Source organism: Leucoraja erinacea, unplaced genomic scaffold (genome assembly GCF_028641065.1).
Source record: "Leucoraja erinacea ecotype New England unplaced genomic scaffold, Leri_hhj_1 Leri_82S, whole genome shotgun sequence".
NCBI lineage: Eukaryota > Metazoa > Chordata > Chondrichthyes > Rajiformes > Rajidae > Leucoraja > Leucoraja erinaceus.
Window position 1 is genome coordinate 106,840 of NW_026576762.1, and position 27,470 is coordinate 134,309.

General features: G+C 46.4%; 2 protein-coding genes across 2 annotated transcripts; one reads left to right on the forward strand and one right to left on the reverse strand.

The window, feature by feature from the left end:
* Positions 1–3,816: 3,816 nt before the first annotated feature.
* Positions 3,817–8,368, forward strand: LOC129694864 (tubulin alpha-1D chain-like). The gene is made up of 4 exons (XM_055631621.1): positions 3,817–4,036; positions 4,162–4,310; positions 6,704–7,384; positions 7,956–8,368. Exons 1-4 carry the CDS (start codon positions 3,916–3,918, stop codon positions 8,253–8,255), a joined length of 1,251 nt encoding a protein of 416 aa, XP_055487596.1. The 5' UTR covers positions 3,817–3,915; the 3' UTR covers positions 8,256–8,368.
* A 3,911-nt stretch (positions 8,369–12,279) lies between these two features.
* LOC129694861 (tubulin alpha chain-like) lies at positions 12,280–15,649 on the reverse strand. The gene is made up of 4 exons (XM_055631618.1): positions 15,407–15,649; positions 15,133–15,281; positions 14,200–14,880; positions 12,280–13,145 (listed from the first exon to the last, which is right to left on the reverse strand). The coding sequence occupies exons 1-4, from the start codon at positions 15,525–15,527 to the stop codon at positions 12,849–12,851; spliced, it is 1,248 nt and encodes a 415-aa protein (XP_055487593.1). The 5' UTR covers positions 15,528–15,649; the 3' UTR covers positions 12,280–12,848.
* Between the last annotated feature and the right edge of the window lie 11,821 nt (positions 15,650–27,470).

Below are 27,470 nucleotides of genomic sequence, written 5' to 3' on the forward strand. Positions count from 1 at the left end.
TAATCTGGCCATTGATGTTTTTAGGCCTTTCTAGAGATTCGACTGACTAGGTGGTGTTTCAGAAATAACAATGCAATAGCACGATCCAGGTGGGGGGACGACAAGAGTTGTAGAACACGAACCAAGTGTGTTTAATGGTCTTATGCACGGGCAACGGAACAATTAAATGATTTCTTGCTGCAGTCTAACGGGTCGGTTAACGCAAACACACAAATATAAGTATAAACAACATGTCGTAACCCCTGAAGGCACTAAACAATAATCTATCTATCTCTGCCTTAAAACAAATTACTTGATTATTTTTGTCATTAACATTTCCGCTCTGAAATATAACAACTGTCTATCCGGTGTTAAAATCTTCAGCGAAACATAAAGTGCTGGGGACGTCAATGGGCAAGGTAGCATCTGCGGATAAACATGAGGGGGGACCTCATTGAAACATGCAGAATAGTGAAAGGCTTGGAGAGGGTCGATGTGGAGAGGACGTTTTCACTAGTGGAGCAGTCTAGCACTAGAGGTCATCCCTTATTGGCATGGGGAACAACGTCAATAAGGGGTGAATCGTTTGATTAAAAATGCGGACTCAGCGATTTATCGAACACATTGTGTCCCAGCCGCGCGTGAAGTAATCGGGCCATTTGCTAATCCCACTTCCTGCCATGTCTGTGATTCGGATCTGCGCTCCTCGGTTAAAGGGAGATATGAGATAGTCTGGGAGGTTTAACCTATTTAATGAATGGCATTATTGTGTGTATTAGATCACGGTGGATGTGGATAAAGTGACCTATCGTTTCTTCAGGATAGATGGTTCATAAGTTAGAGGGTATAGACTTCCGGTTAGAGGAGCGAGATTAGTGAAGGGCAGTTTCTCACTTAAAGGGGAGTGCGAGTCCGGAACGAGCTGCCGGAAGAAGCGAATGGAGCGGGTGGAGGTAAGATTGTTTTTAAACATTTGGAAAGATATATGAACTGGTCAGTCTGAAGGGTTTCGGCCCGAAACGTCGCCTATTTCCTTCGCTCCATAGATGCTGCTGCACCCGCTGAGTTTCTCCAGCAATGTTGTGTACCTTCGATCTTCCAGCATCTGCAGTTCCTTCTTGAACACTATGAACTGGTAAGGTTGCGAGAGATGTGGGCTAAATACAGGTAGGTGGGACTAGATCAGTAATATAACCCGATCGGCATGGACAAGGTTGGCCGAAGAGCCTGGTTGCGTGCTGTACATTTGTACGACTCCATGAAGTCGTTCCGTTGCCTTTTCTGACCCTGCTAATCGAGTGCTCGACCTCATACTTCCTAAATTATGTAATGCACCTGTCCCACTTAGGAAACCTGAACGGAAACCTTTGGAGACTTTGTGCCCCTCCCAAGGTTTCCGTGCGGTTCCCGTAGGTTCCCGGAGGTTTTTGTCAGTCTCCCTACCTGCTTCCACTGCATGCAACCTCCGGCAACCACCTGCAACCTCCGAGAATCGCACGGAAACCTTGAGTGGGGGGCAACGTTTCCAGAGGTTTCCGTTCAGTTTCCTAAGTGGCACAGGGGCATTGTAGTCTCTGCTTCTCACACCCCTAAGGGACGTGACATGTGGGGCCTGATTGCCGGGGTATCGTATCTGGATGTCTCATGTGTGGGTTCTCCAGCGGGTTTAAGATTCCGGTGTCCGCATTATAGGGAGGACGTGCCTGCACTGGAGGGGATGTAGAGAAGATTCTTCAGGATGTTGCCTGGAATGGAATGTTTTGGTGAGGGGGAAAAGACCGGAAAGACTGAGTTTGCTGTCGACGGAGAGCAGGGAGGGGAGACGGTAGCGGTGGACAAGTGATAAGAGACGGAGATAGGGTTGATAATAGGAATTGTACCCCATCGTAGTGGTATTGATTTGATATTGACACGTGCACCGAGATACAATGAAAAGCTTTGGTTTGCAGGCTATTCTTGTTCTTGTGATACGTGTACTGAACTGTATACAGACATCAATGTCAATGTACCTCGGTACATGTGACCAATAAAGTACCATACCATACCGGATCCGATCATAGAAACATAGACACCTAAAATAGGTGCAGGAGTAGGCCATTCGGTATTTCGAACCTGCACCGCCATTCAATATGATCATGGCTGATCATCCAACTCAGTATCCTGCCTTCTCTCCAGACCCCCTGATCCCTTTAGCCACAAGGGCCGCATCTAAATATAACCAATGAACTGGCCTCAAATACCTTCTGTGGCAGAGAATTCCACAGATTCACCACTCTCTGTGTGAATATTTCTAATGTCATCTCGATCTTAAAAGAGTTCCCCCATATCCTTAATCTGTGACCCCTTGTTTTGGACTTCCCCAACATCGGGAATCGTCTTCCTGCATCTAGCCTGTCCAATCCCTTATGAATTCTGTAAGTTTCTATAAGATCCCCCCTCAATCTTCTAAATTATTGCGTGTACAAGACGAGTCTATCCAGTCTTTCTTCATATTAAAGTTCTGACATCACAGGAAGAAATCTGGTGAACTTTCTCTGTACTCCTTCTGTGGCAATAATGTCTTTCCTCAGATTAAGAGACCAAAACTGTATGCAATACTCCAGATGTGGTCTCACCAAGACCCTGTACAACTGCAGTTGAACCTCCCTGCTCTTATACTAAAATCCTTTTGCTACGTATGCCCACATACCATTCGCTGTCTTCACTGCGTGCTGCACCTGCATGCCTATTTTCAATGACTGGTGTACCATGACGCCCAGGTCTCGTTGCATCTCCCCTTTTCCTAATAAGCCACCATTCAGATTACAGTCTACTGTACATGAGTACAACAGGTCATCCTGTACTTGAGTACAACAGGTAGTGGAAACGAAAAACGGAATGGGCGTGCAGATCGTAATGTTACAGCTGCTGAGTAAGTGGAGATAACAAAATGCAAGGTCCGCAACAATATATATTGAACGATCGGGAATAAATCCCTTAGCTTATAAGAGGTCAAGTGGCTGATAACACTGGGGAGGAATCTGCCCCGAATCTGGTCGTACGGGCTTACAAGGTTTAATAAGGTTTCTGTGCCATGTGATCCCACCCTCTCCTTTGCATGCAGATGGGCGTGTTGGGAGAGGGGTTGGTGGCTGGCAGATGTTGGCTGATGGGAGGTAGACAAACCTCATCTGCTCGTTGCTAAGTGCTATTCCTCAGCTCACTTGTGACGAACATTACCGCGGACAATCCGCCGGGTTTTGTTTACTACAATGTCTCCGAGCAACCGCGGGTCAATTGTCCCGCGAGGCCAATCAGAGGCCGTTCTTGCTGAGCCGGGCCGCGGTATAAGTAGGGCGGGTGGCGACATCCGCCATCGACCGCCGCGACAACAGAGAGAGATGATGGTGAGTCCACGTGACAGAACCCCCAGCGCCGCTGCGTTCCATCAAGCCGGGCATCCGATTGGCAGGAGGCGATGGCCACATGGCGAAGTGCTCACCAATCACCTTTCACGTCCGGTTCTCTCTGTTGACCGGATGTTCCATTCACACATTGGGCGGAGGTGTCGCTAACCGATATGACATCCAAGTAAACAAGGACACATTAGTTCCTCATCCGCAGCTGTATCTTGCCCGAATCGATGACGTCTTCCAGAAATATTCATCGTGTGTTTTGTTGTTTTTACGTGTGCATTTATTGGCGGACGGGGTGTCAATTGTAACTGATATCCGACAAGATCTATTACAATTGGGAAGGGATGGGTGATCCGTCATCTGCTCCGGTCCCAGTCGCTCTGGTGTCAATAATTTGTAATTGTAAATATTATCTTTTTGTTTTTCTCCTCGCCACCAGCGGGAATGTATTTCAATCCACATCGGCCAGGCCGGGTGCCAGATTGGCAACGCTTGCTGGGAGCTCTATTGCCTGGAGCACGGGATCCAGCCGGATGGACAGATGCCCAGCGACTCGACCATCGGGGGCGGCGACGACTCCTTCAACACCTTCTTCAGCGAGACGGGGGCGGGCAAGCACGTCCCACGAGCCGTGTTCGTCGATCTGGAGCCCACGGTGATTGGTAAGGCGGCAGGAGGAAGAATACTGATATGTTCTGCATTATCACAAATCCTACCCTGACATTCGTGGAGGGTCGTATTTGTAGCGCAGGTTGATTCTCTACTTTCTGTTCCCGTCCCCCTACAGATGAGGTGCGGACCGGCACCTACAGGCAGCTGTTCCACCCGGAGCAGCTCATCACCGGCAAAGAGGACGCGGCCAATAACTACGCCAGAGGCCACTGCTCCATCGGCAAGGAGATCGTTGACTTAGTCCTGGACCGTATCCGGAAGGTGGTAAGTTGATTCGCAGTAGCATATCACAGAATTCCTTCATTATCACCGCACACCAGGGAGCTTCCTATCCGGGAGCACCCTGAGTATTTCTATTGTGTTTTGACCAAACCTTGAAACCATGACCCTTCTACCTTGACATTTCCAACATGGGAAAAGGGTTCGGAAAAAAGTTCCCTACCCCTGTCATTCATATTTTTTATGCATTTCTATCACGTCTCCCCTCGAACTTCCATGTATCAGAGAACATAGTCCACATTTATCCTACCTCTCATGACTGCTGCTTCTTATCCAGTCCACATCACAAGGGGGGATCTTATAGAAACTTACAACATTCTTAAGGGGTTGGACAGGCTAGATGCAGGAAGATTGTTCCCGATGTTAGGGAGGTCTAGAATACGGGGTCACAGTTTAAGGATAAAGGGGAAATATTTTAGGACCCAGATGAGGAAAACATTTTTCACACAGAGAGTGGTGAATCTGTGGAATTCTCTGCCACAGAAGGTAGTTGAGGCCAGTTAATTTGCTATATTTAAGAAGGAGTTAGATGTGGCCTTGTGGGCAAAAGGATCAGGGGGTATGGAGATAAGGCAGGTTCGGGGTACTGAGTTGGATGATCAGCCATGACCATATTGAAGCATGGTGCAGGCTCGAAGGGCCAAATGGCCTACTCCTGCACCTATTTTCTATGTTTCTATGCTTTTACAAGATTATATATTGTTCAGTCCATTGGGCTTTCCATCTGGCCCAAACATGTGTGTGCACCAGGCGGGAGTTACTCACTTATCGTTAGTCCCATGGTATTTGAGGGAGGTAGAGTGGATATTCTATCACCCCATATGGAGACTCGTGCACGACTTGTTGTACTGCCAGCCTCTAGCGGCGTCGTACAGTGAAGACAAATTTACCTCGACATTAGTCGGCTCGGAAATGGTGTCAGGCCAAGCATTGGATGTCGTTCAACTGTTGTCTGCCGCTGGTGCTCCTTCATGCTGGCTCCTGCTCTTCTGCTGTCTGGCGGGGCTATGCCTGAGAGCTAATAGTGGTAATAGTGTAATGTTAGTGTCAATCTTTTAGTGTGTTAATGTGTATTTGTGTGTATTGTGTGGAGGTGGTGTGTGTGTGTGGGTGGGGGGGGGGGGGGGGGGGGGGGTGGGGGGGGGGGGGGGGGGGGGGGGGGGGGGGGGGGGGGGGCGGGTAAGGTGGAAACCGTTCCGGTCACCTCCTCCACGGAGAGGCTACTTTTTCCAGGTCGCTTCCCCCGTGGCTTAATAACGAGGATCCGCGGCCTTTCCCGGAGACGCTCCCGGGGCTTCAGCTGCGGGCACAGCGCGGACTCTCGGCGTGGAGCTGGCGAACACTCGCTGGAGGTCGCCGGAGGGGAACGCTCCTTCCACTAGCCCGCGGCAGCCTGGGGCCCCGGTCAGCAGAGCTCAGGCCAGCGCGACGTCTGAAACCTGGGATCCCTCGCTGGCGACCAGGGAGAGGAAGAAGCTTCCACTCCGACTGCCGCCCCGCGGCCAACTTCTACCGCGGGCGGGGCATGGACTTACCATCGGGAGCGGAGCCGCTCGCTTGGGTTCCATGGAGGGGAGCTTCGACTTCGACTGTCGGCCCTGCGGTCTGCGGTGCTTCTGGCTGCGGCGCGAACAATAAATCACCGTCCGCTGGCTTGCGGCCTGCACCAACCTGAAGCCGCGGTCTCCGGAGGGGGAGGCATCGATTCAGGACTTACCTTGACTTTCATTCATCTGGTCGCCCGCAGGGAGGGATGCGGAGGGTTCAGGTCCCGACCACGGGGGGAAATGGGGGAGGACTTGCCAAATGTTGTGCCTTCACCACCTTGGTGGATGTTGGTGTTAAATTATTGGTGTGTTTTTGTGTGTTCTTTTTCATTGTACCGCTGCTGGCAAATTGATTTCACTTGCACTTTATGTGGAATATGACGAATAAAACCGTATTGTATTGGATTGTAATACCCTCCAACTGGTGAAACACTTATAGTAATCCTCTTCTGCAACTTAGCCCAAGCCACCAGGGCATTCACCGAAGACGGCAAGCGGAAATGTATTGTACACACCGAATGACGCCTAGCCCGAACTTTATTTACACGTCAGAGCAAAGTTAAGGCCTTCTCATTCACTCGTGGGCCGCCAATTACACCTAAGAGTTTCGAAAACCATTTCGATAGTTGGATCGGGCTAAATGCCGAGAAATAGGACGAGATCCGACTGCCACCTTGCTCTCTATGTAAAGTGTTGAGTGGAAGTAAAAGAACAATTGCATTCGTTCTCCCCAAAGCCATCCACTTATGCCCAACCGTAATGGTAACTCGGTAGCTCACGAACGTCATATGCGGTTTCCCATTAACAATTTCCGCCTTTCTCCCCCCACAGGCTGACCAATGCACCGGACTGCAGGGGTTCCTGATCTTCCACAGTTTCGGTGGCGGCACCGGCTCGGGCTTCACCTCCCTCCTCATGGAGAGACTATCCGTCGACTACGGCAAGAAATCCAAGCTGGAGTTTTCCGTCTACCCGGCGCCACAGATCTCCACCGCCGTGGTCGAGCCCTACAACGCGGTACTGGTCACCCACTGCACCCTGGAGCATTCCGACTGCGCCTTCATGGTGGACAACGAGGCCATTTACGACGTGTGTCGGCGGAACCTGGACATTGAACGCCCCACCTACACCAACCTCAACCGCCTGATCGCGCAGATAGTGTCGTCCATCACCGCCTCGCTGCGCTTCGACGGCGCCCTCAACGTGGACCTGACTGAGTTCCAAACCAACCTGGTCCCCTACCCGCGCATCCACTTCCCGCTCGCCACCTACGCGCCCCTGATCTCGGCCGAGAAGGCTTACCATGAGCAAATGTCGGTCCCCGAAATCACCAACGCCTGCTTCGAACCGGCCAACCAGATGGTGAAATGCGACCCCCGCCAGGGCAAATACATGGCGTGTTGCATGTTGTACCGCGGGGACGTGGTCCCCAAGGACGTCAACGCCGCCATCGCCACCATCAAGAGCAAGCGCTCCATCCAATTCGTGGACTGGTGTCCAACCGGGTTCAAGGTAAGTGAAGGGTTTGAGACAAAATCATGTATACCCGGTGGAGGAGGGGCATTGGCTATGTTTGTCAGATACCTCATGTAAACGGCGCAACTAGAAACTGCTTTGATCGACAATAATTGAACAAGGACCTCCCCCTCTGTCACCACTGTTCCCTCACTACTCAACACCGCAACGTTATGTAGTCTTCCAATGGGAACGTTCTCACCGGGTCCTAACATTTGCAGGAGATAGTCTGTCCTGATGCGGGCGCAGGGGGGTGGAGGAGATTAGTTAGATTCGTAGGAATTCATGTGCCTGGGGACGGTGGGCCGAAGTATCTCTTGCTATCCGGTAATCGGTCAGTACAAATACTCCAGGTAACATTGAGCTTCAGATAGGGGAAGAAGTAAAGAATTGGGATAATCTCTTTATTGACACATTCCCCTTTCCGACGCCCTCGCCAGGGGAACAGACGCTTTGCAGTTCACCCCAAAACATGGGGTTCACACTGCGAAGGCGTTGGGAGGAGCTCGCTTGTTCACATGGGCCCAGGAAGTGAAATTCAATGTATACACTTTCCCTACCCCCGCAGGTTGGCATCAACTATCAACCCCCGACCGTGGTACCTGGAGGCGACCTGGCCAAGGTGCAACGCGCCCTCTGCATGCTGAGCAACACCACCGCCATCGCAATGGCCTGGACCCGCCTGGACCTGAAGTTCGACAAGATGTACGCCAAGCGGGCCTTTGTCCACTGGTACGTGGGAGAGGGGCTGGAGGAAGGGGAGTTCCAGGACGCACGGGAGGACATGGCGTCGCTGGAGAAGGACTACCAAGAGGTGGCCCAGGATTCCACCGAACTTGAAAGGGCAGAGGAGGAAGGAGAGGAATAAACGCATTATCTTAAAATTAAAATGGTTAATAAAATGCCACATTTATACGACAGCAACTTTAGATTTAGAAAGTAGGTTTAATAAGACAGCATTGTTATTTCGAAAATAAATTTATTTGAAAATAAAATCCATTTGGAAGTCTATCCGCTTGTCTTTGGAAATCCCGAGGACATTTTCACCCTATGGGAATGAGAGACGCTGGCTGGTGGCAGAAGAACGATTGCCACAGACATTTCTAGCATAATACGGTCATATCAGTGCGAAACTGACCAAAGTAGTATATCAAACATATTAAACCTAATCGAGAAGTTTTGATCTTTCTCTGATACAGAATAAATCGGAATTAAATCGAAATTATGTCGATAAAATCGAAAGACTCAACACATCTCTTAAAATTACCTTTTAAAATAGCCACAGACAAATTTAAATATTTGGGAATCGAAATCACTAGAAAATATCAAGATATGCATAATGCTAATTATAGTCCCCTACATAAGAAATTAAATATTTTAATTAAATTCTGGAAAACGCTTCCGATGTCTTTAATAGGCCGAATCAATGCTATAAAATGATCTTTCTACCACAAATGCTATAGCTATTTCAATCAATCGCTATATTTCTACCAAAAATGTTTAAAACAAAACTGGATTCAGACATTACAAATTTTATATGGGACTATAACTCCCACAGAATACAAATAACTCACTTGAGCAAATCTAAAGATTTGGGTGGTTTAGCTCTTCCTAACTTTATGTACTATTATTGGGCAGTAAATATCAAAAATATGATTCACCTGCTCGACAATTCTGCCCAGCAGGTTAATTCGATTATAATGGAGGGAGGGGACTGTTCCCCTTGTAATATTGGAGCGATCCTCCTCTCACCAATTAACTTGAATAACACAAATTATAATAAAAGTCCAATATACACAGTACAATTAGAACCGGTAAACGAATAAAACATAACCTAAAATTAAAAAATCTATCTCTATTATCTCCAATAGCCAATAACCCGTCGTTTAAACCCCGTATTATAGATCACTAATTTACACAATGGGACAGGATAGGAATTAAAACGCTCGGAGACTTGTACGAATATGGAATTTTTTTTATAATTCCAACAATTACAAATAAAATATAATTTGAGAAATAACCATTACTTTAAATATCTTCAAATACCTGACTACCTGAAAAAATATATACAAGATTATTATAATATGCCACCATATTTACTGAACGAAGCAATGAAGACAAAGGCCGAATCAGCAAACTTAATATCATACTTGTATAACATTATTTGAAATACAGAAATATAGAATATAGGAATATAGAAATACCATCAGCCGACGGTATTAGAAGAGACTGGGAACTAGCTATAAAAATTTCAAAAGAGAGGTGGGATAAACATTTACAATATTTGCATAAATGTTCGATTAACGTTAGACACTCTAATTCAATTAAACATCTTACACATATTATGCTATTCAAAAACCAAAATAAGTAAACTTTTTCCTAATGTCTCACCTATTTGTGATAATTGCCGATCTCAAGGAGCGACTATAGCGCACTCATTTGTTTTTTGCATAAAAACTAAAAAATTTTGGACTGCAATTTTTGAAATCTTCACAAAATTATTCAAAATGAATCTGATACCAAAACCTGAATGGATTATCTTTAGAACAATGGAAGGTGGCCCTGAACTAAATGTTTCAAAAGAATCTATTTAATTATGGGCTAATAATGGGGGAAAAAGCTTATACTTAAATTCTGGAAGAGCGCTCCTATATCAACAATAAACAATAAATTTGAAATAATTTCAAATATGTTTGAAACATTGTACCTGGAAGATATGAGGCTCCTCCTTGCAGGCAAATCAGACCACTTGTAAAAGACGTGGTCTGCATTTAACGACTTACTACAAGAATAAGGTGCATCAGTACTTCAAAAAAGAAACGGTGTCAGGATCTGGAAAAGGGGGGAGGAAAAATATGGTTGGTATATCCCTTTTGCGCGGTTTTTATAACAGAGCTTTTTTTTCCTTTTTCCTTCTTTCTTTTCTAGGGTCTATTTCTTAATTATTTTCTCTAACTTGTTTTCTCATTGATCACTCTTTTACACGAACACAACTTTCTTTCTCTCACTTTCTCTACTTTCTTTATTTCTATCTTTCCTTAAAGCTTAAACAAATGAAGGGGTACAATAAATGTAATAAGATATATCTGGCTTGTACTACTGTACTTTACTGTACTTCTAATGAATTAAAAAATATATATTTTTTAAAGAAAAAAGATTTCCCCCTTATTCTTAAACTGTGACCTCTTGTTCTGGACTTCCCCAACATCGGGAACAATCTTCCTGCATCTAGCCTGCCCAACCCCTTAAGAATTTTGTAAGTTTCTATAAGATCCCCCCCTCAGTCTTCTAAATTCTAACGAGTACAAGCCGAGTCAATCCAATTTTTCTTCATATGAATGTCCTGACATCCCAGAAAACAGTCTGGTGAACATTCTGTGTACTCCCTCTATGGCAAGAATGTATTTTCTCAGATTAGGAGACCAAAACTGTACGTAATACTCCAGGTGTGGTCTCACCAAGACCCTGTACAACTGCTTTACACGGACAAGGGATGATTGGAGATAGTCGGCATGTTTTTATTGGTGGAGGTCGTGTCTCACAAATATGCTTTTTTGAAGAAGTGACCAACAAAGTCGATGAGGGCAGTGCAGTAGATGTTGTATATGTGGACTTCAGTAACGCATTCGACAAAATTCATCATGGTAAGTTGCTCGGGAACGTCAGATCGCATGGGATCCAAGGGGAGATTACTGAATGGAAGGAAAATCACGTTCTTGGAAAGAAGCAAATGGTGATGCTGGAAGGTTGCTTCTCGAATTGAAGGACTATGACTAGTGGTGTGCCTCATGGTTCGGTGCTGGTCCCGTTACTGTTTGTCATCTACACCCACAATTTGGATGAGAAGAAACACGGCAAGATTAGCAAGTTTGCAGATGATACAAAGATGGTTGGTTAGGCAGGCAGTGAAGATGGTTGTGAAAAATTGCAGCAGGATCCTGATCAATTTGTCAAGTGGACTGAGGAATGTTTGATGGAATGTAATGCAGAAAAAAATATAAGGTTTTACGTTTTGGGAAGTCTAACATGGGCAGGCAGTGAAGTAAGCGAATGGCATGTTGGCCTTAATAACAGAGGAGTTGAGTAGAGGAACAAACAGGTCCTTCTGCTGTTATACAGGGCCCCAGTGAGACCACATCTGGCGTAGTGTGTGCAGTTTTGTTCTCCAAATTTGAGGAAGGGAATTCTTGCTATTGAGGGTACTTTAGGGAACCGGGGTGCCCCTCGCCAATCATATATGTGCCCCCCACTCGTTTCTCCTCGTTCCCCCGCAGATCCACTCTTGCTTCCCTTCCAATAGAGAGCAGATTGTCCCTAGTTCTTACCTTTCACCCCACCAGTGAGACCACATTTAGGCTAGTCCACCCTTTTCCACTGTGCAGTTGGTTTAAACCATCCCTTCCGACCCAACTCACCGCCTCCTCTGGTTCTTCCCCAACATCCGCATGAGGTACAACACCTGTCCCGATTAGGAAAGGGGAGATGCAGCGAGTCCTGGGTGTCATGGTACACCAGTCATTGAAAGGACGCATGCAGGTGCAGCAGGCAGTGAAGAAACCGAATGGTATATTAGCATTCATAGCAAAAGGATTTGAGTATCGGAGCAGGGAGTTTCAACTGCAGTTGTACAGGGTCTTGGTGAGACCATACCTGGAGTATTATGTACAGTTTTTGCCTCCTAATCTGAGGAAAGACTTGATAAAAGTAAGAGAAGGTTCAGACTGACTGGGACAGATGAAGAAGTGACTCGGCTTGTGAATCTGAGGGGGGAATTCTCTGCCACAGAAGGCAGTTGTTCCCGATGTTTGGGGAAGTCCAGAGGCCAGTTTATGGCTTTTAGGACCGAGATGAGAAAAAAGAATTTCACAGAGAGTGGTGAATCTGTGGAATTCTCTGCCACAGAAGGCAGTTGAGGCCAGTTTATGGCTATATTTAAGAGGGTTAGATGTGGCCTTTGTGGCTAAAGGAATCAAGGGGTATGGAGAGAAGGCAGGTACATGATACAGAGTTGGATGATCAGCCATGATCATATTGAATGCCGGTGCGGGCTATAAAGGCCGAATGGCCTACTCCTGCACCTATTTTCTATGTTTCTATGTTTCTATTTCCCTCGACTCGGTCCAGGGACCTCGACAGTCCCTTCTGGTTTGGTCGATATTTATTTGGCCCTATTTCAAGCTAATCTACTATATTCGTTGTTCAAGATGTGGGCTCTAATACATCGGCGAGACCAAACGTAGACTGGGCGAACGTTTCACTGAACACCTTCATTCACTCAGTCCATGTGAACCTCCCTGGTCTCCCGTTTGCTAAACACTTTAGTTCTCCTTCCATTCACCCGAGTTCTGCAATATATCGACAAAACAGTTGTTCATTAAATAATTTATTATTATCAGTGATATATCTTTCAATATAGTCTATTAAATAAAACTTAAACTTTAAACTTCCTAATTAATTCATCTTATTCTTCCTCTTCACCCCGTCTCTCCAAGTCGGCGGAATCCACGGCCACCTCCTGGTAGTCCTTCTCCAGCGACGCCATGTCCTCCCGCGCGTCCTGGAACTCCCCTTCCTCCAGCCCCTCTCCCACGTACCAGTGGACAAAAGCCCGCTTGGCGTACATCTTGTCGAACTTGAGGTTGAGGCGGGTCCAAGCCATGGAGATGGCGGTGGTGTTGCTCAGCATGCAGAGGGCGCGTTGCACCTTGGCCAGGTCACCCCCCGGCACCACCGTCGGGGGCTGGTAGTTGATGCCCACCTTTGGCCGGAAGAAAAATATCTTTTAATCAAATCCACTTGCAAAAAAAAAAAAACATGTTCCATTATCACTTTAATATGCGCCCAAAAATTAACCAAAACATCGTTTAGTAGAACCTTGCGATTCCCCAAAATAAATCTCCGGCTGTAAGTATTCTCTGGATAGCCATCAACGCCGCAAGTTCCGATATGCGTGCTAGAGCCATGAAGGTATGGAGCTGTGCAGCTGGGAAACATGCCCATCGAACCACCTTGTCCATGCCCCAAGAGTTGACATGTTGGGCTCGTCTCATTTCTCTGCGGCTGGCCTTAATCTAAAAACCAATCGAATCCATATGTTTTGGAATTTCCTATATGTACCTAACTTCCAGAATGCATTCAGATGCACTGAAGAAAGCTAATGGATTGTCGGCCTTCAAAACAAGAGGATTTCAGTACAGGAGTAAATAGGTTCTTCTGCTGTTATATAGGGCTCTGGTGAGACCACATCTGGAGTATTGTGTACAGTTTTGGTCTCCTAATTTGAAGAAGGACTTCCTTGTGATTGAGGCAGTGCAGCGTAGGTTCACGAGATTGATCCCAGGGATGGCGGGACTGTCATATGAGGAAAGATTAAAAAGACTAGCCTTGTATTCACTGGAGTTTAGAAGGATGATGAGAGATCTTATGAAAACTTATAAAATTATAAAAGGACTGGACAAGCTAGATGCAGGCATTTGGTTTCGCAATGTTGGGCGAGTCCAGAACCAGGGGGAACACAGACTTAGAATAAAGGGGAGGTCATTTAAGACTGAGGTGAGAAAAATCTTTTTCACCCAGATAGTTGTGAATATATGGAATTCCCTGCCACAGAGGGCAGTGCAGGCCAAGTCACTGGATGGATTTATGAGAACGTTTGATAGAGCTCTAGAGGCTAGTGGAGTCAAGGGATATGGGGAGAAGGCATGCACGGTTTATTGATAGGGGACGATTAGCCATGGTCACGATGGCATCCTCCTGCACCTATTTTCTATGTTTCTATGTTTCTATGAAACACGCGAATTGGTCACACTCACCTTGAACCCGGTCGGGCACCAGTCCACGAACTGGATGGAGCGCTTGGTCTTGATGGTGGCGATGGAGGCGTTGACGTCCTTGGGCACCACGTCCCCGCGGTACAACATGCAGCACGACATGTACTTGCCCTGGCGAGGATCACACTTCACCATCTGGTTGGCCGGCTCGAAGCAGGCGTTGGTCAGTTGTGGAACGGACAGTTCCTCGTGGTAAGCCTTCTCGGCCGAGATAATGGGAGCGTAGGTGACGAGCGGGAAGTGGATGCGCGGGTAGGGGACCAGGTTGGTCTGGAACTCAGTCAGGTCCACGTTGAGGGCCCCGTCGAAGCGCAGCGAGGCGGTGATGGACGACACGATCTGCGCCAACAGGCGGTTGAGGTTGGTGTAGGTAGGGCGCTCGATGTCCAGGTTCCGCCGGCACAAGTCGTAAATGGCCTCGTTGTCCACCATGAAGGCGCAGTCGGAGTGCTCCAGGGTGCAGTGGGTGACCAGCACCGCGTTGTAGGGCTCGACCACGGCGGTGGAGATCTGCGGCGCCGGGTAGACGGAAAACTCCAGCTTGGATTTCTTGCCGTAGTCGACAGATAGTCTTTCCATCAGCAGGGAGGTGAAGCCCGAGCCGGTGCCGCCGCCGAAACTATGGAAGATGAGGAACCCCTGGAGTCCGGTGCACAGATCGGCCTGAGGGCGGAGAAGGGGCAAAGCATCAATTGTTGATAGGGAAGGGGCGACGCGATAGGGTCATGTTGGTGTCTATAGCCGGCGCTGAGAAAGATAGTGCGGTGGGTATCTCAGTGATGAAGGGAGAGGTAGCAATGGGAATCCGGGAGCATCGTGGCCGCAGTACTCGGGAATGGACCGGTGTAACCGGATACATTGCGCTTCAAGCATGCGGAACGTCGTACAATAATTTGCATTCGCAGAGCAACCTACCAGCTTCCGGATGCGATCCAGGACCAGGTCCACGATCTCCTTGCCGATGGAGCAGTGGCCCCGGGCGTAGTTATTGTCCGCGTCCTCCTTGCCGGTGATGAGCTGCTCGGGGTGGAAGAGCTGGCGGTAGGTGCCGGTCCGCACCTCGTCTGCAGGGGGAGGGGAGCACAGAAACGTGAATTCACCATCGGCACACACTCCTCCATCCCCGCACGCGAGGGGTTTAAGACAACGCCCCACATTCACCGGACCCCCCCCCCCCCCCCCACCTTACCGATAACCGTGGGCTCCAGGTCGATGAACACGGCCCTTGGTACGTGCTTGCCCGCCCCCGTCTCGCTGAAGAAGGTGTTAAACGAATCGTCGCCGCCTCCAATGGTCGAGTCGGTGGGCATCTGTCCATCCGGCTGGATCCCGTGCTCCAGGCAATACAACTCCCAGCAAGCGTTGCCAATCTGGACGCCAGCCTGGCCGATGTGGATTGAAATACACTCGCGCTGTTGGCGAGGGGAAACAGGCGGTGAGATGGACTCCACTTAGACTGGCTCAAAGCGCATTGATCGCGAACAGACTCACGTCCTCTGTGAGCACAGTCTCAATTCTACCCACCTCTACAATTCGCGCACACACCACGCTGCATTCACCTTTTTCAACTCTCGAATCCCTGGGAAATTCCCGCCCCGTGAATACTCTGCTCCCTTCCCTTCCACCGTCGCCTCATTCCCGCTCAGCGTATCCATTCAGCCACTACGTTCCCAGTTCCCCGAGTGCGCTCTACACTTCCCGTGTCCAGTCTCGAACACCAGTCCACGAATCGTCCCCCCCCCCCCCTCCTCCCCCGTGGATCCCTCGCCTGGGTGCAACACGCGTGTCTCACGGGCATTCTCCCGCGCGCTCACCATGTTGCTCCGCTCGCGTGTTTCCAGAGACAGTGACGCAATGCGGCGCCGCTCCGGTATTTATACGGCCCCCGGGGATAGAACGTTAGCGCTAGGCCGAACGGGCGCTGACTGGTCAGTGAGAACAATGGCCTTGGTTGCCACAGGACACAAACACATAAGGTTCCAAGGCGCTCATTGATAAATAATCCACAGTGTGTGACGTAGAAAGATGGACTTCAGTGACGCAATCAATTGCCCGTTGTCATCTGCCAGATTACAATCCATCACTTGCCGCTAGAAATACAGCGGTCTGACCCAATGCCCCCAAGTGAAACCTAGCGCCACCGATTACACTTCCTCGCCCAATGAAATAAACCATTCGTACATTAACCAGCTCCCCAGTGCCTTAATCTGCTAGATAAATATCTATCACTTGCCGCCTTGGACTTGGAGGAAGTGGGGAGGAGTCAAAGGTGATTTTTTTTTTAGTGTGAGGACCAGCTTCGCCGAGCGGAGAGAGAAATTCGTTGGTTCTGCCGTCGAGGTAAGAAACGGATGACATGAGGCATTAAGGGGGGGGGGGGGGGGGGGTTGGGTGGGGGGGGGGGGGGGGGGGGGGAGGAGTACAGTGGCTGAACGACCATAGTAAAGATGCGGGATTGGGGGGCTTCGAAAGCGGAAGTCGAGGTTTCAAGGTTATTCAAGAGACGAAGGGTATGTGAGGTATCTTAGACATAGGACGGGAGAGATTGGACCAGTGAAGATTCGAGGTACGTGGAAATAATGTCCGTGTAACAGGAGCAGGCAGGAAAATTGGGTCTGTCAGGGCAGTTGTATTTGAGGATTTTGGAGCGAAGGTACAAACGGACAGTGCTTCATCTTCTAATTCCCGTGGTCTATTTCTGGGCCTGTGGCACAATGCAGCATGGTGACCATCATTTCCTTTTCATTTCTCTGCTTCAGTCATATAGCCTGGCGGCACCGACAGGGTGCAAAGCTGTGGCTATATCGGCCGCCGACCCTGCCACATGTGTAATGTGTGGAAGAACTGAGTCGAGAAGTTGGGAGGTTTATTCGAACAATTACAATTAAAATTTAAATTGAAAAACAACCAATATTATGAATATCTTCAGATTTGCGATTTCATGAAAAAATACATACAAGGATATCAACAAATAACTCCTGAATTATTGGAAGAAGCAGTGAATATTAAAGCTGACACAAAAATTAATATCATATTTATATAATAGTATTTTAAATATAGACCCACCATCGACAGAGGTACTTAGAGAAGAGTGGGAAGGGGAACTAATTATGCAAATTACGAAGGTTACATGGGAAAAGTATTTGATATATATTCACAAATGTTCGATTAATGTACGACATAATCTAATTCAATTTAAAATTTTACATAGCTTATATTATTCAAAAACAAGATTGAACAAATTTTATCCAAATATATCCCCCATTTGTGATAAATATTTATCCCAAAACGCAACTATAACACACTCTTTTGTTTCCTGCATAAAACTTTGTAGATTTTGGAGTGATATTTTTGAAATATTTTACAAAATTAGTTAAAATAAGAATGGAACCTAATACTGAAATGATTATATTTGGAGAAATGGAAGATGGGAATAAATTGAACACATCTCAAACTTTATTTTTTAATTATAGTTTAATAAAAGCAAAAAAAAAATTACTTCAATTTTGGAAAAATACATCAATACCAACGCTCAAAATGTGGATTGCAAGCATGTTGGACACCGCACATCTTGAGGAAATGCGATTCCTCCTAATGGATCAACCAGACCAATTCATAACGAGTTTGTCGTCTTTTTGGAATCATATGGTGCAACACAATTGTAAAAGCTAATTGTTTCAGGACTGGACGAGGGATGGTCAAGATTAGAAACAATGATCTTCTTACTTCTTTTCTTTATGTTTTATTCTCTTTTTACTATTTTATTTTCTTCAACTTTCTTCATTCATTCGTCTTTTTTCTTTTTCTGCACACACTATATATCTCACGACTTTCTATCCTTTACTATCTAATTTATTTTTCTTATTCTTATTTTTCTTTATTATAACAAAAAAATAAGCTGTACATAAAAGGTATTATGAAAATAAATATTAGGCACTTTGGTGCCATATGATTGAACTTACTTCTTATAAAATAAAATAAAAAAATAAGTTAGGAGGTCATGTTGCAGTTGTATAAGGCGTTGGTGAGATCGCATTTAGACTATTGTGAGTACTTCTGGGCACCGTGTATATGGAAGATATTGTCGTGCTTGAATGGGTTCAGAGTAGATTTAAAAGGATTCTGTCAGGACTAGAAGGTCTGATCTATATGGAGAGGTTGAGCACGCTGGGTATCTATTCCTTGGAGCGCATGATGATGAAAGGTGATATTATAGAGGTGTGTAAAATCATGAGAGGAATAGATGGGGTTCATACACTAAATCTCTTGCCCAGAGTAGGGGAATAGAAGGTGATGGGGGATAGATTTAATAGGAATCTGGGGAGTAACATTTTCACACAAAGGGTGGTTGGTGTATGGACCAAGCTATCAGAGGAGGATGGGACTATCCCAAAGCTTGAAAAACAATTAGTAAGAGACACGGATAGAACAGGTTTAGAGGGATATGGACCAAGCGCAGGCAGGTGGGACTAGTGTAGCCGGTGCTGGCAAGTTGGGCAGAAGGACCTGTTCCACACTGTATCAATCTATGACTATGATTCTATAAGGAAAAACATTTTGAAATAGTCGGAAAAGCGGTATAGTGGAGAATTTGCTGCCTAATACACGAGGAGGGAAAGAGTAACGAGAGAGAGAGAGAGAGAGAGAGAGAGAGAGAGAGAGAGAGAGAGAGAGAGAGAGAGAGAGAGAGAGAGAAGACACGAGGAGGGAAGAGAGGAGAGAGAGAGAGACGAGAGAGAGAGAGAGAGATTTGTACCTCTCTGGAATCAAAGCAGTTAACTCTGTGTGGAGCCACGGGAGAAGGACAAGAACCTGAATGAGTGTTTTTCCTCTGTATTTACCGGGGAGAGTGACAGGAGAACGGAGGAACTAGGGGCAGTCAATGGAAGTATCTTGAGAGCAGTCAGTGTTACGGTCGAAGTGGCGCTGAAGGTACTTTCGTGTATGAAGGTAGATAAATCTCCATGGCCTGGTCAGATATTATGCCGACCAAGTTTACGGAAATCAGAGAGGAAATTGTGGATGCTTTGGTTGCTATTTTCGAGTCGGCTTCGTATTCAGGACATGTGCTGGGAGACTATAGGGAGGTAAATGTTGTGTCTTTCTTTCAAGAAGGGCTACAGGGAAATGGCTGTGAATTATAGGCCAGTGAGCTTAAGATCGGTAGTTGGAAAGTTACTGCAGAATATTCTGAGGGATATGATATACAGGCATTTAGAAGCATATAAACATAGAAACCTAGAAAATAGGTGCAGGAGTAGAGGCCATTCGGCCCTTCGAGCCTGCACCGCCATTCAATATGATCATGGCTAATCATCCAACTCAGTATCCTGTAGCTGCCTTCTCTCAATACCACCTGATCCCTTTAGCCACAAGGGCCACATCTATCTCCCTCTAGTCAGATCTATAGTCAATGAACTCGCCTCGACTACCTTCTGTGGCAGAGAATTCCACAGACTCACCACTCTCTGTGTGAAAAATATTTTTCTCATCTCTGTCCTAAAAGATGCCCCCCTTATCCTTAAACTGTGACTCCTTGTTCTGGACTTCCCAACATCGGGAACAATCTTCCTGCATCTAGCCTGTCCAACCCCTTAAGAATTCTGTAAGTTTCTATAAGATCCCCCCCTCAATCTTCTAAATTCTAGTGAGTACAAGCCGAGTCTATCCAATCTTTCTTCGTATGAAAGCCCTGACATCTTTCAGTACAGTAGATGTTGTATATGTGGACTTCAGTAAAGCATTCGACGAGGTTCATCATGGTAGGTTCCTCTGGAACGTTAGGTCGCATGGGATCAAATGGGAGATAGCTGAATGTAAAGAAAATCGCGTTCTTGGAAGGAAGCAGAGGGTGATGCTGGAAGGTTGCTTCTCGGACTGGAAGACTATGACTAGTTGTGTGCCTCGTGGTTCGCTGCTGGGCCCGTTACTGTTTGTCATCTACACCCACAATTTGGATGAGAAGAAACACGGCAAGATTAGCAAGTTTGCAGATTATACAAAGATGGTTGGTTAGGCAGGCAATGAAGATGGTTGTGAAAAAATTGCAGCAAGATCCTGATCAATTAGTCAAGTGGACTGAGGAATGGTTGATGGAATTGAATGCAGAAAAAAAAGTAAGGTTTTACCTTTTGGGAAGTTTAACGTGGGCTGCCAGTGAAGAAAGCGAATGGCATGTTGGCCTTCATAACAAGAGGAGTTGAGTAGAGGAGCAAAGAGGTCCTTCTGCAGTTGTACAGGGCCCTAGTGAGACCACACCTGGCGAATTGTGTGCAGTTTTGTTCTCCAAATTTGAGGAAGGACATTCTTGCTATTTAGGGAGCCCAGCGTAGGTTCACGAGGTTAAATCCGGGGTTGGCGGGACTGTCAGATGTTGATAGAATGCAGTGGCTGACCTTATATACTCTGGGATTTAGAAGGACGAGAGGGGGGCATTGAGATTAGACGCAGGAAACGTGTTCCCGGTTTTGGGGGAGTCAAGAACCAGAGGCCACTGTTTAAGAATAAAGGGTAAGGACATTTTGAATGGAGATGAGAAAACACTTTTTCACACTGAGAGTTGTGAATTTGTGGAATTCTCTGCCTCAGAAGGCAGTGGAGGCCAATTGTCTGCATGCTTCACGCCGGTATGAGTTCCAATCAGCTGGTCTGTAAACGACTACCGCAGTTATGATAGGGACTTATTCAAGTACAGATTACTCCCGCCTAGTTTGTTATCAACGCACTGACTCCCACAACTATCTCGACTACACCTCTTCCCACATTGCTTGCTGCAAATACTCCTTCCTCTAATCCTAAATCCTCCGTCAGAGTCGCATCTGCGCCCACGCTGAAGTGTTCCATACCAGGACATTCGAGATGCGATCATTCTTTAGGGAACCAGTGTAACCCCTCTCCCGTCATATATGTGGCCCACACTCGTTTCTCCTCGTTCCCCCGCAGATAAACTCTTGCATCCCCTCCCCCTAGTCGCAACAGAGAGCAGATTCTCCCTAGTTCTTACCTTTCATCCCACCAGCTATCACATATAACACATTATCCTCCGAATTTTTCGCCAACCCAACACTAGTCACATCTTCCCATCTCCACCTTTTCCCACTTTCCGCAGAGACCGCAACTCCCTGGTAAATCCATCCCTTCCGACCCAGCCCCTCCTCAGATTCTTCCCTAACAACCTCATGAGATATAACACCTATCCCTGTACCCAGAGACGGAAACCGCTGTCAAAACATGGAGGGACCGGGAGACAGGGGGGGGGGGGGGGGGGGGCACAATTTCTTGGCATGCGCACACTCACACACGCGAGGTTTCGGAGGCTCAATCCAGCACTAAATGCAGCTTAACTCTGCCTGTCTCACCGGGTTAACCACAGCCCTGTCTGGACTGACGAGGTACCAGCGCTGCTTCTCCACGCTGTCCATATTTCCCGCAAGTCCAGGAAGGGTTGTAAGCTCACCTGGCGGGGCAGGCAGAGTTAGCTGGGTTTAGCGCTTTTTCTCTGCGCTGGCCCAACTGACTGCCGAACAAAGATATAGCGGAGGATCTTTGCTGCCGACCTCCCTGGCCACCCGTGGGGGGGGGGGGGGGGGGGGGTACTCGGGTGGGGACATGACAGCGCCGGAGACCCGGCTGGGATCGATCCTGGCTGCGGATGAAGCGCAGGTCTGTGCCACGTCTTCCCCTCCAATCACCACGCTCTATCCTCAGCCCCCCCCCCCCCCCACTCCTCCCACCTCCAATCATCGCGCTGAATCATGTCCCATCCCTATTGCCCGCTGACCGACTTCTCTCTCCTACAACCGGCGACCTCGATCATCAGTCCCACCCCCACTGTCTCGCAAAAAGCGGAAATTTCACCGGATTATAAAAACTTGGGGGAGGGGGGGGGGGGGATGTCCCCCACTTCTCAAAACATGGAGGGGATGTGTCCCCTCTGTCCCCACTGGGTTTTCCGTCCCTGCCTATACCTTCTCCCTCGACTCGGCCCAGGGACCTCGACAGTCCTTTCTGGTTTGTTAGAGTTTTATTTGGCCCTACTTCCAGCTCATCTACTATATTCGTTGTTCAAGCAAAGAGATTTGTGTGTAGGAGCAGGGAGGTTCTACTGCAGTTGTACATGGTCTTGGTGAAACCACACCTGGAGTATTGCGTACAGTTTTGGTCTCCTGATCTGAGGAAATGCATTTTGCCATAGAGGAAGTACAGAGAAGGTTCACCGGACTGATTCCTGGGATGTCAGGACTTTCATATGAGGAAAAATAGATATGTGAAAAGAAAGAGATTAGTTAAAACAAATGTAGGTCCCTTGCAGTCAGAAACAGGTGAGTTGATCATGGGGAACAAGGATATGGCGGACCAATTGAATAACTACTTTGGTTCCGTCTTCACTAAGGAAGACATAAATAATTTGCCGGAAATAGCAGGGGACCGCGGGTCAAAGGAGTTGGAGGAATTGAGTGAAATCCAGGTTAGCCGGGAAGTGGTGTTGGGTAAATTGAATGGATTAAAGGCCGATAAATACCCAGGGCCAGATAGGCTGCATCCCAGAGTACTTAAGGAAGTAGCTCCAGAAATAGTGGATGCATTAGTAATAATCTTTCAAAACTATTTAGATTCTGGAGTAGTTCCTGAGGATTGGCGGGTAGCAAACGTAACCCCACTTTTTAAGAAGGGAGGGAGAGAGAAAACGGGCAATTACAGACCAGTTAGTCTAACATCGGTAGTGGGGAAACTGCTAGAGTCAGTTATTAAAGATGGGATAGCAGCACCTTTGGAAAATGGTGAAATCATTGGACAAAGTCAGCATGGATTTACGAAAGCTAAATCATGTCTTACGAATCTTATAGAATTTTTCGAGGATGTAACTAGTAGCGTGGATAGGGGAGAACCAGTGGATGTGGTGTATCTGGACTTCCAGAAGGCTTTCGACAAGGTCCCACATAAGAGATTAGTATACAAACCTAAAGCACACGGCATTGGGAGTTCAGTATTGATGTGGATAGAGAACTGGCTGTCAAACAGGAAGCAAAGTGTAGGAGTAAACGGATCCTTTTCACAATGGCAGGCAGTGACTAGTGGGGTACCGCAAGACTCAGTGCTGGGACCCCAGCTATTTACAATATATATTAATGATCTGGATGAGGGAATTGAAGGCAATATCTCCAAGTTTGCGGATGACACTAAGCTGGGGGGCAGTGTTAGCTGTGAGGAGGATGCTATGAGACTGCAAAGTGACTTGGATAGGCTGGGTGAGTGGGCAAATGTTTGGCAGATGCAGTATAATGTGGATAAATGTGAGGTTATCCATTTTGGTGGCAAAAACAGGAAAGCAGACTATTATCTAAATGGTGGCCGATTGGGAAAGGGGGAGATGCAGCGAGACCCGGGTGTCATGGTACACCAGTCATTGAAAGTAGGCATGCAGGTGCAGCAGGCAGTGAAGAAAGCGAATGGTATCTTAGCTTTCATAGCAAAAGGATTTGAGTATAGGGGCAGAGAGGTTCTACTGCAGTTGTACAGGGTCTTGGTGAGACCACACCTGGAGTATTGCGTACAGTTTTGATCTCCAAATCTGAGGAAGGACATTATTGCCATAGAGGGAGTGCAGAGAAGATTCACCAGACTGATTCCTGGGATGTCAGGACTGTCTTATGAAGAAAGACTGGATAGACTTGGTTTATACTCTCTAGAATTTAGGAGATTGAGAGGGAATCTTATAGAAACTTACAAAATTCTTAAGGGGTTGGACAGGAAGATTGCTCCCGATGTTGGGGAAGTCCAGAACAAGGGGTCACAGCTTAAGGATAAGGGGGAAATCCTTTAAAACCGAGATGAGAATAACTATTTTCACACAGAGAGTGGTGAATCCCTGGAACTCTCTGCCACAGAGGGTAGTCGAGGCCAGTTCATTGGATATATTTAAGAGGGAGTTAGATTGGCCCTTGTGGCTAAGGGGATCAGAGGGTATGGAGAGAAGGCACGTACGGGATACTGAGTTGGATGATCAGCCATGATCATATTGAATGGCGGTGCAGGCTCGAAGGACCGAATGGCCTACTCCTGCACATAATTTATATGTTTCTTTGTTTCTATGAATGACTAGATAGACTCGGCTTGTACTCGCTATAATTTAGAAGATTGAGGGAGGATCTTATAGAAACTTCAAAATTCTTAAGGGGTTGGACCGGCTAGATGCAGGAAGATTGTTCCCGATGTTGGGGAAGTCCAGAACAAGGGGTCACACAGTTTAACGATAAGAGGGAAGTCTTTTAGGACCGAGATGAGAAAAACATTTTTCACACAGAGAGTGGTGAATCTGTGGAATTCTCTGCCACAGAAGGTAGTTGAGGCCAGTTCATTCGCTATATTTAAGAGGGAGTTGGATGTGGCCCTTGTGGCTAAAGGGATCAGGAGGTATGGAGAGATGGTAGGTACAGGATACTGAGTTATATGATCAGCCATGATCATATTGAATGGCGGCGGGCTATAAGGGCCGAATGGCCTGCTCCTGTAGTCAAGTGACCCCGACATTCCCTCTCTCTCTAATTTGCGAACCCGCTCCCTCACAGTTTCTGCTCAACAATATTATATTCCATTCACCCGACTTCTGCAATATATCGACAAAACAGTTGTTCATTAAAATACTTTATTATTATCAGTGTTATATCTAATACAGTCTATTAAATCAAACTAAAACTTTTAACTTCCTAATTAATTCATCTTATTCTTCCTCTTCACCCCGTCTCTCCATGTAGGCGGAATCCACGGCCACCTCCTGGTAGTTCTTCTCCAGCGACGCCATGTCCCCCCGCGCGTCCTGGAACTCCCCTTCCTCCAGCCCCTCTCCCACGTACCAGTGGACAAAGGCCCGCTTGGCGTACATCTTGCCGAACTTGAGGTTGAGGCGGGTCCAGGCCATGGGGTTGCTCAGCATGTTGCGCCTTGGCCAGGTCGCCCCACAGCACCACAGTCGGGGGCTAGTAGTTGATGCCCACCGATGGCCGGAAGAAAAACATCTTATAATCAATTCTACTTATAAAACAATATGTTCCATTATCACTGTAATATGCGCCCAAAAATTAACCAAACATCGTTTAGTAGAACCTTACGATTCCCTAAAATATATCTCTGGCTGTAAGTATTCTGTGGATAGCCATCAACGCCGCAAATTCCGATATGCGTGTTAGAGCCACGATGGAATGGAGCTGTGCAGCTGGGAAACATGCCCTTCGAACCACCTTGTCCATGCCCCAAGAGCTGATATGTCTCATTTGCCTGCGGCTGGCCTTAATCTCCAAAACCAATCGAATCCACATGTTTTGGGATTTGCGATATGTACCTAACTTCCAAAATGCATTCAGATGCAGTGAAGAAAGCTAAGGGAATGTTGCCCTTCATAACAAGAGGATTTCAGTATAGGAGTAAAGAGGTTCTTCTGCAGTTGTATAGGGCTCTGGTGAGACCAACTCTGGAGTATTGAGTACAGTTTTTGTCTCCTAATTTGAGGAAGGACGTCTTCGTGATTGAGGCAGTGCAGCGTTGGTTCACGAGATTGATCCCTGGTTTGGCGGGACTGTCATAAGAGGAAAGATTGAAAAGACTAGGCATGTATTCACTGGAGTTTAGAAGGATGAGGGGCTATCTTATAGAAGCATATACAATTATAAAAGGACTGGAACGCGAGATGCAGGAAAAATGTTCCCAGTGTGCGGCGTGTCCAGAACCAGGGGCCACACCCAGTCTTAGAATAACGGGGAGGTCATTTATGACTGAGGTGGGAAAAATCGTTTTCACCCAGAGTGTTGTGAATTTATGGAATTCCCTGCCACAGAGGGCAGTGGAGGCCAGGGCATTTGATGCGTTTAAGAGAGAGTTAGATAGAGCTCTAGGGGCTAGTGGAGTCAAGGGATATGGGGAGAAGGCAGGCACAGGTTATTGATAGGGGATGATCAGCCATGATCACAATGAATGGCGGTGCTGGCTGGAAGGGGCGAATGGCCTCCTCCTGCATCTATTGTCTATGCTTCTATATTTACCTGAAAGGTGGCAAATGCATACATCTTTCTTATGTTTTTAAATATTTGTATTTATTAGTACAATAAATTACAGTAGTACAGGCCACATATATATTATTACATTTATTGTACCTCGTCATTTTTTGAGCTTTAAGAAAGATAGAAATAAAGAAAGTAAAGAAAGAGAGAAAAAGTCGTGTTAGTGTGAAAGAGTGATGAAAAAGAAAAACCCATTAGTGAAAGAGTTAGGGAATATGGTTAAGAAATACACCCTAGAAAAAAAAGTAAGAAAAAGAAACAAATGCTCTATTATGAAAAAACCCGCAATAAGGGATATACCAACTTCGTATTTTTCATTCCCCCTTACCAGATCCTGACACCATTTATTTTATAAATTACTGTTGCATCTTAAACTTGTAGTAAGTCAATAAATGCAGACCACGTCCTTTGGAAGTGGTCTGATTTGCCTGCAAGGAGGAGTCTCATATCTTCCAGGTGTAACGTTTCAAACATATTTGAACTCCACATATTTATTCTTGGTATAGGGGCGTTTTTCCAGAATTTAAGTATAAGCTTTATTCTCGTTATTAGCCCATAATTAAATAGACTATTTTGAAACACATTTAGTTCAGGGCTACCTTCCATTATTCCAAAAATAATCCCTTCTGCTTTTTGTATCAGTTTTATTTTTAATAATTTTGTGAAGATTTCAAAAATTTCGGTCCACGATTTTTGAATTTTTATACAAAAAACAAATGAGTGCGATATAGTAGCTTCTGGAGCTCGGCATTTATCACAAATAGGTGAGACGGTAGGAAAAAGTTTACTTATTTTGGTTTTTGTATACTATAAGATTTTGAATTGAATTAGAGTGTGTCTTAGGTTAATCGAGCATTTATGCACATATAGTAAGTGTTCATCCCACCTCTGTTTTGAAATTGTTATAGCTAGTTCTTGTTCCCAGTCTCTTCTAATTCCGTCGGTTGGTGGTATTTCTATATTTAAAATGGTGTTATACAAGTATGATATTAAGTTTTTAAGAGGGAACTGCAGATGCTGGAGAATAGTAAGATTAAACGAGTACTTACCAGTATGAAGTTTGATCTGTATTTTATGAGGAGTTACGGTGAGGTATTACGTGAAGATCCCAGCCCAGTGCGCATGTGCGGCATACTTCGAAGCAGCGGTGTGAAAACACAGGATAGACACAATATTTGAAGTAAGATAGTAAAGATCATG

Bases quoted from the DNA above. Each gene is read 5' to 3' on its own strand.
- LOC129694864 (XM_055631621.1), top strand. From the start codon at position 3,916: ATGCCCAGCGACTCGACCATCGGGGGCGGCGACGACTCCTTCAACACC. The intron at 4,037-4,161 runs GTAAGGCGGCAG...GTCCCCCTACAG, and splicing joins TCTGGAGCCCACGGTGATTG to ATGAGGTGCGGACCGGCACC. The intron at 7,385-7,955 runs GTAAGTGAAGGG...CTACCCCCGCAG, and splicing joins GGTGTCCAACCGGGTTCAAG to GTTGGCATCAACTATCAACC.
- LOC129694861 (XM_055631618.1), bottom strand. From the start codon at position 15,527: ATGCCCACCGACTCGACCATTGGAGGCGGCGACGATTCGTTTAACACC. The intron at 15,282-15,406 runs GTAAGGTGGGGG...CTCCCCCTGCAG, and splicing joins CCTGGAGCCCACGGTTATCG to ACGAGGTGCGGACCGGCACC. The intron at 13,146-14,199 runs GTGAGTGTGACC...TTCCGGCCAAAG, and splicing joins GGTGCCCGACCGGGTTCAAG to GTGGGCATCAACTACCAGCC.